Source organism: Perna viridis, chromosome 3, assembly GCF_037379345.1.
Source record: "Perna viridis isolate PV_CMFRI_1.1 ecotype Kerala chromosome 3, ASM3737934v1, whole genome shotgun sequence".
NCBI classification, from domain to species: Eukaryota; Metazoa; Mollusca; class Bivalvia; order Mytilida; family Mytilidae; genus Perna; species Perna viridis.
In genome coordinates this window covers 19,630,506-19,641,894 of record NC_142447.1, presented here as the reverse complement: position 1 = coordinate 19,641,894, position 11,389 = coordinate 19,630,506, and the positions used below count along the sequence as shown (strand labels likewise).

Sequence of the window (11,389 nt, the reverse complement as noted above, 5' to 3'; positions counted from 1 at the left end):
TATCCAGTGGAAAACTTGTATATATTGTATCAGACTAATCCAGCGGATAACGTGTACTTATCCAGTTGGTAACTTTCGTTTCAAAAAATAACTTTTTTTTCGGACTACCAGGCCCTTAAAACATAACACTAGCGACTTTTATGGTATTGACTGCTAATTGTAAGGTTGTATCCTCATGCCATACCTAGTGTGACAGTTTTGGCTATTATTGACCAAGTTACATAGATCCTTTTGAGGTTAACTAATGAGCATGCTCATCGAATTTTCCTCTGAGAAGTGTATATTGAGAATGCTACGTGCATGCTCCTCGACTATTTTACAGTTATCACTTAAGTATATATTGTGTAAGAAGTGATCGAGTTTTTCGACAGTTTACTTTGTCTACAACAAGACCTATCTCGTACGGAATTGTAATGTTAAAGGTAAACAAGACACTCCATATTGTTAACCTGGCAACCCGGGAATCATTTATGTTCCATAAGGGCCACCAGTGACGTCTTCTGTCTTTTGATTAGTTGAGCGGATATGACGTGTTTTGTTACATATTTTTATACGTTCTTATATTCAAATTAAAAAATGAAGAGCTTTCGAACCGACAAAATGCTATATATACAGATGAACAACATACATGAAGTAGTTATACACATAACAACATACAGGAAATGACATACACATATGCAAAAGATCTTATCTAGTTAATATTAATGAGCATATGCCAAGTAAAGACATGACATACAGTTTCACAAATAAAAAAAATACAAAGACATACAAATATGCAGCAGCTATTAAAGCCTGGTGATCTAAAGTGAACTAATATCCGCATGCAAACTAGGAACACTTAACTAAAACATTACATAAAATGCTCAGTAACAATCATAAATATTTAAATAATAGCAACTAATACACTCCTTGAGACGTTTAGGTTTCCAGCACGCACGATACCTAAACACACGCTAAACGCTCACCAAACGCACGATAAACGAACGCTTCTATCGTGCGTTTAAACGAACGCTCATATCGTGCTTTTAAACGCACGATAAACGAACGCTCCCCGAGTGCGTTTAAACGCACGGTAAACGAACGCTCCCCGAGTGCGTTTAAACGCACGGTAAACGAACGCTCACAGCGTGCGTTTAAACGCACGGTAGACGAACAATGAAAAATAATAATATTAACAAATAATGACGAAAGAAAAAATAGAAAATTGAATTAAATAAATATTAAGAAAATGACTGTATGACTGTAACGTATGAGAATTGTTAAATAATGGAACTATGCACTGAATATGACGTTTTTGGAGCAAAAACAATTTCTTTGCCTAAAGCATGCCAAGAAAACGATTCTGAATCTGAAAAAGAAACATAAGTAAATTCCGTGTTTTTTTTACATGCAGGAATCAGCTCCTGACTGATTTTTAAATACAAAAATGTGATTTTTAAAGGTATTTTTTAAAACTAAAATTAATCATTAAAATATGTATTTTAAATATCTTTTTATAATTTATTTGTTTTTGTAAGAAATTGATTTTTAATGTAAGGAAAGGAATATCTAACATTAAGCAAGTTATTTTTCTAATATTAAGAAATGTTTGTTTGTTTGTTTGTTGGGGTTTAACGTCCGAGCAGCAATATTTCAGCTATATTCAGACAATGAACATGAAATGGATGATAAAATGAATATGAAATGAAAAAAAAAAGGATGGGTCACAAGGATAATAGGGTCGACAAATTTTGATTGCCACTGGAAAAAGGGGGGATGGGTAAGGTCGGGCAATTTAGCCTTCTGTGGCGGAGCGCAAAGGTTCCTACTCCTATCGAATACCACAGCAGGGTTCTTTAACGTGCGAGGAACGTGGCATCTTTCCCAACACGGTGCACCACTATGGTTTGCGGTCAGGTTTTCCGTATTATAGCCTGACAACCCCAGCATGCAACACGCCAGGGATACCCCATTCCACCGTCTGGGGCACACATCCCAGTTGCTCTGTGGGCAGAGCGCCTAGCCCCCAGCTAGGTTTCTGAGCACTATTAAGTCGCCTTATACGACAAGCTTAGCGCTGCTGCATGCCTATTCTTTTAACACCCAGACCTGCACGGGGCTATTAGGAAATGAATTATTCGCTTAATTATACTAGGTTTTGACATTGTGAAGTTGTTATAATGACTTAAAAATAAAACAGCACCTGGCACTAAAGGGTTTCCATAAGAAATCGATCTGCATCAAGCCAGCATACTTTTATGAAAAAAAATTTAATATCTAATCAGAACTACTAAAGCCCTTGAGTGCAATATATATATGTGTGAAAAAATTGCTTTTCAGCTTGGATACTTCGACCCACAAGTTTCATTTTTAGCACACAAGATTCCGCCTGTAAAATTCACTTCAAACAAATGAGTAGTAAACTTGACAGATTATGTAAACAAGGTTATTAATACACTCAAGTAAGCAACTCGAATGCATGCACGATTTGTAACTTTGGCATTCCAGAGCTTCCGTAGAGCTTCCGTAGAGACCAATCCGTTTCAATTTCAGTAATTTGAAGTATTCAGATACTGCGACACCATTCAGAGATACGTGGTCATACTGCAATATATGTTTTGTACTAGTTGGGTATATAGCTGAAAAAGTGGCGATGTCTGAAAGTACATGGAAAGAATTGATGACAAATAAGCTATTCCAACCTTTGGAAATAGAGTCGACAACATATCTGTATAACATAACTACTCTCCAACGTCTAGCAACACCATACACAAAAAAAACGTGAACAAAGAAGCAGTAAAATCTGATCCAAGACTGTATGATATGTAAGTTAATATAATGGGCCAAAATATAATACATTATGTAGTTTTGTTTCTTTCTAAGGGCAAGACATATAGGGTATGAAGGTTTATGAATCATTTAATTCTTCAAAAATATTTTAAGTCTTGTTTCCTCTTATCAGCAAGATAAAATAGGGTAGGAAGGTATGGAAATTACTTATGTTTCAAAAATATATATTTATATATAATAAGAAAACGATCTAGACTTTTAAAGATGCTTGGGCCAAAATGGCAATGAAAAGGTTTAGACTCCCACAAATATAGGGTAGGTAGGGTAGTATGAAAGAGGCGTATTATTATTAATGTTAATCATTATCATCATCTATATTATCATCATCATCAGAAGAAGATAAAGGTGTCGAATACATTATTCCTTCATCTGAAAACTATTATTTGTTACATTTCTGATAGTCATAATGATAACCAAATGGCTTTATCAAAACACTAAGTTTGATATAATGATACTGAGCTCTGTACGAAGCTATATTGAACTTATATATATATAAGTTCAATATACAGGTATATATATATAACAAAAAATATATGTAATTAGTAATAATGAAAAACAATCAAAAATAGGTCTGGTATCCATACATGTAATACAGTCAATCCTGTACCTGCGACCACTTGTATCCAGCAAAAGACAATGATTATAATATAAAAACTTGTACAGAATCTTCAAACTGGTTTCACTTCTTAGTGTCTGGCAATGGTGTTTACTATATGTTTATGAGCATGGTAATTGTTGAAGAAGTGCTATATCAAAATTACAGCACTGATTAACTTTAGGCAAGATTGTAATTAAGTACCAGTCCATTTATGACACTGCCAATAAAACAGGTGATAAAACCACTGAACTAACGATGCGTTTTATTTGTATACAATTTATGTTTAGATTTTATAGAACGATAATCCTTTCTGTATTCGAATCTGTATTTTTGAGAAAAAAAACTATACATTCATCTGCTTCTCAAATTTTGACATTAATGAATCACCTCTTGTAAGATTTATATAAAGACTGCAATAAATTGTAGACTAGGAAAATTTGGAATGGTCGGTGGTGTCAGTACTTCAGCTGATGATATGTCAAAGCTACTTCAGCTTTTAACATCAAAGACTAAACGAGAGGAGCTAAATATTGACGAAGAAAGGTTCCAAGCAATGCTTTTCCAAAAAAGGATAGTATTTCAGGCTGTATCAGATATCTATAGTCTGCAATGTCCACCGTTTCCCTTTAGACAGTTACGGATTTGCTTTATCTTGGTTTGTCTCAAGATATCGTGGTAAGTTATGGTATATATACGAACGTTTCTGTCAGATTGTATCATGCCAGAATATCACCCAAACAACCGGACCGACTGGTTAAGACGTGAATTACTAGTATATAATACCCATCATATTGTCAAATCTAACCCATAAAACATATCACACAGAAACAACACAATACATTCTAATTTAATTTGATTTAGTTCAATTCAGTCACTGCATATATAATATAAAACACTCCATTCTACTTTCTGTTCTGTTGACCTAGTAATCACCTAATCAGATTTCATTATTCATGATTCTGAAAGCAATAAAAATTATTCATATGGAAAATCCAAATGATGATGAAAATATCATCTGTGTATATATATTATATTTCCAATTGGCTTCTGTAATGAATCTTATATTTCACAATTATAATTTGAATATTACAGTGCGTTCCCATTAAAAGTTTGAAAATGTATTGCTTATGTTGAAAAGTGAAGAAGCATTTGTGGCTTCATCAAAAAAGGCGCTCTTTTGGTACTAGTACTATCAACTAGAAAAAAAAATCCACTTTCTCTTTCAGTATTTTGATTTTGATAAGGCTTCCACTTTTCCGAAGGATTATTTTAAGTGATTAAACTCTTTTTCCTCAAAAACAAATTTGTATTGACATTGTTTAGTGACACATAACATTATTTAGTGATGATTTTACTGGACATTCCACACTGATTAGAATTTATATTAAAGGAATACAATTTTAGAATTGACTATATTTAATTGATATTTCATTTTAAGGTCTTGACTTCTACTTCCATTCCGGAGGTTTTATCGGTTTTACATCTTTAATTGGATACATTCCTAGTAAAAATTTAAGCGTTTTCCTGAACTCCAATGGAACAGCAACCGACCATAGTGACCTAGGACCAATTATGTATTATATTTTCGATATTTTAAACGGAGACGACCCTTGTCTAAATGAAAGCACTATATATTCATTCCCATCTCCATGGAAACAAGAAAATGTTGGGACTTTGAACATGACATTTAGCTTCACTAAAACGATTAATGAATATACTGACACCTTCACTGAAAAATACGACAAATCTCTGAATGAGAAACTTAGAATGCCTGATGAATTAAAGAATAGTGTAATTAGCAATCCAGATAGGTTCACTGGAAGCTACAGTCATCCACTGTATGGACTATTTAACGTTTCGGAGGAAGGTGGAATTTTGTATGTGGGATACGGGAGGCTTTTGCGTGGTAACCTTACTCATCACTCTGATTCAACCTTTAAATTAACAATGATTGGGCCATTATCTGAGATCTTTGCGCCATTAAGTATTACAATTAGTTTTGAAGATTTAAGTGAAGACAATTACTTCTTGAGAGTTCGTATGAATCCAAATCCCATTTCTGAATGAATCAATGGAGATGTTAACAAGGGTGGCAATCACAAAATATCTACTGTATTAAGCGTTTTGATTCTAATTTTTTCCCTTTTGTTTTTTTTAAATCTGAATATGCAAGCCATTTTTCTAGTTTGGTACGACTGTAACGTTTCCTGATAATTTACCTAAAACTGTTTATTGCATATGATTTACATCAAACTGTTCTAACATATATTTATATTCTTTTTGTTTGATTATTGTTATGCTTTTTTATAATAAACCAATTATATGAAGACAATTTAAAATTATTTGACTTTCAATTGACTTGAATCATATGAGTGTTTCTGAAGACGAATTTCAATCCGAATTAGTATGTTAAACGTTTACTGATAAAAAATTATCAAACAATGAGATTGGTTACGGTTATCTGTTCCATCGTTTGTTTCTATGTGTGATTCAAGTATGATTTAAAATATTTGGACCTACATCATATTAGTCAAAAGTAACTGAAGTTATTAACAAAAACAGCGCATGTTTTGTTTTCCTGCTTTTTCGTTGCTTTTATCTAGTTTTATTAGATAGTAGTCGATTTGAAGTAATGTTGCAATTGGATATTGCCGATATTTTAGTGGAGTCCGAGTTGCTCATTTACTTTTGTTATCTTGTATGTATTATTTTGGGTCTTTTTATTTGTTTTTGGTTGTGTATGTCTGTTTTCCTTGTCTGGTCTTTGTCCTTGGATTACATTAGTTTTATTTCCTCTAGAATCTTGTTGGCTCCCTTGATTACTCTTTCAGTATTACTACAAAATAATGAGATCGCAAATATAAAGCAAAGCGATGAATCTACCAATACATATTTCCTGACATGTAGTTTCATAATATATAACATGTAATCTGATGAGAGGATCAATAGATAAAATTCAAATCAATACGATTTGCACATTTTGCAATCGTTGGTAGAGGGAATTTCCGGTGTTATTCTTTCTTATTAGTGATCCTATTAGTATTACAGAAAATGTGTTACTCAGTAAAAAATATGTACTTAGTTGATATTTGTCTTGGAAAGGTAACTCATCATTTGTTCATGGAAACATGTCATAAAATTTACATATGAATATACCGACACCATAATACTAACCACGGTATTTCATAACAAAGCAAGCCATTCCGTATCATGTTATTAACATGTGTTGTGTTCTTAGACAACATGCCTTCCTGTTGTAGCATTTTCTTGAATACTTTTTCGTCAATGTTTAACTCGTCTTGGAAGTTGCTGTATGTCATGACCTCGAAGAGTTCCGACATATCGTCAGCTGTGGAGCAGCTGCTCCCAGCTGTCCAGAATGCATTTAATCTGTTAAAATAATTGGCTTCAGATTAAAATTCAAAATGAATTTTTGAAACCTCTATTTGCTGTAATCAGTGCACAGCAGGGGTTTACACTGAATGAATTCTTCAGACATTCACGGTCTCTTATTACTTTATTGTAGTGATTCATTGTTTATTTTTTTTATAACAAATATCATTTTGCCTCAATTACTACTTACGCCATAGCTATTAGAAATTAATTTGTTTATATATATAATAAGAAAAAAGATAATCCAGGAAAATATTTGAGTATTGTATATCTTCTAGTAAGGTTTTGCCTCTGAGCTATATTGTGCTCAACTAACGACTTTTGCAATAACGTCACGCCAATTAGAATAAACATTGTATTAGACTCCCTAAAACATCCGATATGTCTTTCGTTGAAAGTTCAAATAACCACTTCCGAACTTCAATTGGATGGTTTTGAGCCATTTACGTTTCAGACCCCGTACAAATATAGCACGTCTATGGGCTCATCGTCCTCAGTACTTGATAAAACGCACATGTTCTACAATCTTAAATCTGAATTAATTGTTTCTTTATTCTTGTTTTTAGTGTATGAAGTGGCTACCTCTTGCAGAGTATGGTCATTTTAGAATGTTGTTAAGGTCAATTGTAGTATCAAAATACTTATCTCTCATGAGATCCTCTCAAGTTAGTTTGCCCCATTACTCAGCGATGTATCCATCCAGAACGTAACATATGTTGCAGTATTTCAAATTACAAAAAAATAAAAGATTTGTTGCTAACGTTCTATTGGTATTGTTATTGACTACTTGAAAGTATGAAATGCAAAAATAAATGTAAAGGTATTGATGGTTTCATCCACACACGTGTTCTTTTTTGTATGGTTGTTTATGAAATGCATGAAAAGCTTTATATATGGTGAAAACTTTTTCTGTAATTATCATAAGTAATATCTAATTAACATCAAATGTATTTATTTGCCCAATTTAAGCCTTTTCAACAGAGAAGATGACAAAGTGGTATATCTCAAAATGTTTTTGAAAATAGTTTTAAATTTAATGTCTGATATTTAATGTCTGCTATTTAATGGAATTACTATGACTGCAAGAGGTACTTGTAACAGCTTTTTTCTACTTTACCACTAAACCCGTATTCTTCTATTTCACGCCAAATGATATACTAAGGGACTCCACCCTGTAGAAACAAATCAGCAGGACTATGAGACATTAGGTAGCAATCCAAATAAGAAGAATGCAAAATGTGATTCATGGTTGGAGTGCCTACATGTTTTTTGTTTTTGCTTTTTTTTTTGTTTGTTTTTTTTTTTGTATATTTTGATTAAAATGTCATAGTAAACAGAAAGTAACATATGGCTTTTCACACAACCCCGGTTCATTGGAGAAAAATATTTAAAATGTACTGTGGAATTCAAAATTATGGGAGATAACTATTCTGTAAGTGACACTAGAATACAACAGAAACTATTGGATTTTCCTTATTAGTTATCTTTCTAAGAGCAATCAGGTTGAATTGAATAATTATACATTTCATCATACAGACCTATAAAGCAACTTAATAATAAAAATGTAAGATATGTAGCCTTTCTATAGGTGTATCACATTTTAGAGAATTTGCATGATTCTTACAACGACTGGTGCTTAAGACATCTTATCAGGGGCGGATCCAAGATTTGAGTTTGGGGGGGGGGGGCGATAATGGAATTATGTGCAGTGCTTAGCAAGGCCAAAAATATTATGGGGTGAAACTTGTGGTGATTTTTTTTCTTACCGATTTAGGTGGGGTCGGACGTACACCCGGTACGCCAGTCCTTGGATCCGCGCATGCTTATGTTGTCATTGATGATATGCAGTCATCAATAATTTGGTTGTATTGTCCAAGGATATCGTGCACTTTCATATCCCTCTCCTTGCTGTTTTAAATAATATTCTTACACTCATTAACAGTTAAACAATACTATTAAGCGTTACACCAGTTTTGTACAAGTCTAACAAAGGATAAGATAGTAGTTTCGAAATCTGTAGATGCATTCTCTTCAATAGACAGGAAAACCTGTAAATTGAAAATCAAACCTTTATTCTACAAGAACTGTTTGATACTGAACAATTTGTTAGATAACTGATCAATTGTCCACGTCGTCTGACATTGGAACGGTCTTTGTAGAACTTTAGTACTGCCATTAGAGTTTTCCTAACGAAACCAATATTCATTAAAGTCGACTTGTGACTTTTGTATAACTTTCTAAATCAGAGTTTCCAAATCCTGCTTGTAAGTCTTACAATCTTCGAGACTGCTACAGTTAGACCTGATAAACATTTCTATATCTATGCTTACCCTCCCGGTGCACTTGGTCCACGCTCCCAGTTTTTAGTGGAGTCCGAGTTTTTCATTTGCTTTTGTTACTCTGTGTGTATGATTTTAATTACTTTTTGTGTTCTTTGTTGTGTATGCCTGGTCTTTGTCCCTGGATTGCATTATTTTGATCACCGCTATAACCTTGTTTCCCTTGATTCCCCTTACACTCAAATTAACATTGCAAACATAAATTAAAACGAAAAAAATTTTATTAATATGTATGTAGTGAACTAAAAGGAGAAAAAAAAGTATGGGTCAATATGTTCACTTTCCTTAATATTCCTGTAGAAACCTGATTTACATCAAGAGTAATTCTTCATAAGGTTTAAACGAAATACAACCGTCACATTGCCAAATGGTAAACAGCAACAACGACAAACATTGTTTAAGTCTTGTTTAGATTTCACCTTTAGCTAATTTTAACGTTACCTGAGTATATAGGGGCAACCTTCGCTCTACCTGTGTAGAATAATGTTTTGGAGCTACCTGCTATCTGCCCTGTGGTATGAGGGTTTCCTCGTCGTTCACTGAAGACCAATAGGTGACCTTGGGCGGACGTATAGTTGCCTCTTTGACATATAAACCATACCCATTCTCGATATATTAAATCAACAAAAACAAACAATAGAATAGACAGAACAAAACCTACACCAGACACAAAACAAAAACAAAACAACAAATATTACAACACAAGCCCGTCAATCATGATTTACCAGCTTCCCTCATCGTCCGGATATTTTGAACACTCGATCCGGATTGACGACTTACTGAGGCTTAATTGAAATGAAAGCGAGAGTTTCCTATGACTGGATATTAATCATAAGAAGAATTTCTAAATATCGCTACTTTCAAACAAAAATAAATCTGAAGCAAAAAAATCTTCGTGTAAGTCGATCGATTGGAGATCCATTCCCTGTTCTACAATCATTTTTTTTAATTTTCGCCCGTAATAAATAAGGAGATTTTTTATAAGCGACTTCGAGAAGACCTCATTTTTCCACGACACCACGAGTGCCAAAGAACTCCTAGATTTAACGAGTTCGAGGAACTTGTCTACACTAGGAACAATCAGTATTTATAAATACAAATATGAACATGTTCACAACATATTGTGATTTTGAACGTAGAATTTGTTGTTTCCAAGTAGCTATGTGCGTTATTAATCATTGAGAGGATAAGAAAACTTTTTAATTGCTTGAAATTAATCATTAATGAAACTTCTAGATGATAATGATTGTAAAATAACATCAATCATTATCCTGATACAATTTGATGATACTATTGATTATCTGCAATTCAGCATAAATAAGCATAAAGATTTAAATTGAAATGGTAACAAGAGTGATCCAATGTTACAATATCGTGTGTTACATTTTATTTTAAATACTATGTATCCGCGATCTCTCTTCAACAAATGACACCCGACATTTTCAACATCAATGGCATGTTTTGATTTTATCTATTGACTATTTCTTTCACTCTGGTGGTTTGTGTTGTTTTACTGTTTTATGAGGATATATATACCAAGCAAAACTGTAAGCGTTTTTGTTAATTCAAACGGAAATACGAAGGCATGGAACCAATTACATATAACATTTTTGATACGTTAAATGGAGATGAAATTTGGCTTAACGAAATCACTGTATGTTCATTCTCAATGGAAATACTAGGAGGACAAATTCGAAATAAGACTAAATAATAAACAAATTTGTATCAACAACATGGACCGATTTTTTGAAAGTTAAAGTGACTTTCGGTATGGAATGAAAACGGAGAACTGAATGTGAAATTTGGAAAGTTAATGCGTGGTGAAATATCACATTTCTCTGATTTTACCTTCATTTAACTCTATAAGAATCATTTTCTGAGATTTTAACTTTCAAAAGAAATCAGTATTAATCAGTCTTTGCGAGTTCGTTCAACCAAAGATCCCTCATTTGAAGGATGATCATTTTTGTATTTTTTTTCAGATTTTTTTTGTATTCAGGTTTGTATTAGATAAGTTATATATATATATATATATATATATATATATATATATATATATATATATATATTTCTAAACACATGAGGCAATTTTATAACGTATACCATTGTATACAGTATTGTTTTTATTCTTATCAGTGTAACGTCTAATTTGTGTTTAATTCCCTGAAATCACAATCGTTTATGTGTACGCTTTTATCCTTTATCTATAATGCGTCTCTGCTTTCATAAA

The 11,389-nt window shown here is 32.9% G+C and overlaps 1 protein-coding gene across 1 annotated transcript; it reads left to right on the top strand.

Moving 5' to 3' along the window:
• Window positions 1–4,021: 4,021 nt before the first annotated feature.
• LOC148621352 (uncharacterized) lies at window positions 4,022–5,802 on the top strand. The gene is made up of 2 exons (XM_088573989.1): window positions 4,022–4,102; window positions 4,866–5,802. The coding sequence occupies exon 2, from the start codon at window positions 5,000–5,002 to the stop codon at window positions 5,492–5,494; it is 495 nt and encodes a 164-aa protein (XP_088430115.1). The 5' UTR covers window positions 4,022–4,102; window positions 4,866–4,999; the 3' UTR covers window positions 5,495–5,802.
• Window positions 5,803–11,389: the final 5,587 nt, after the last annotated feature.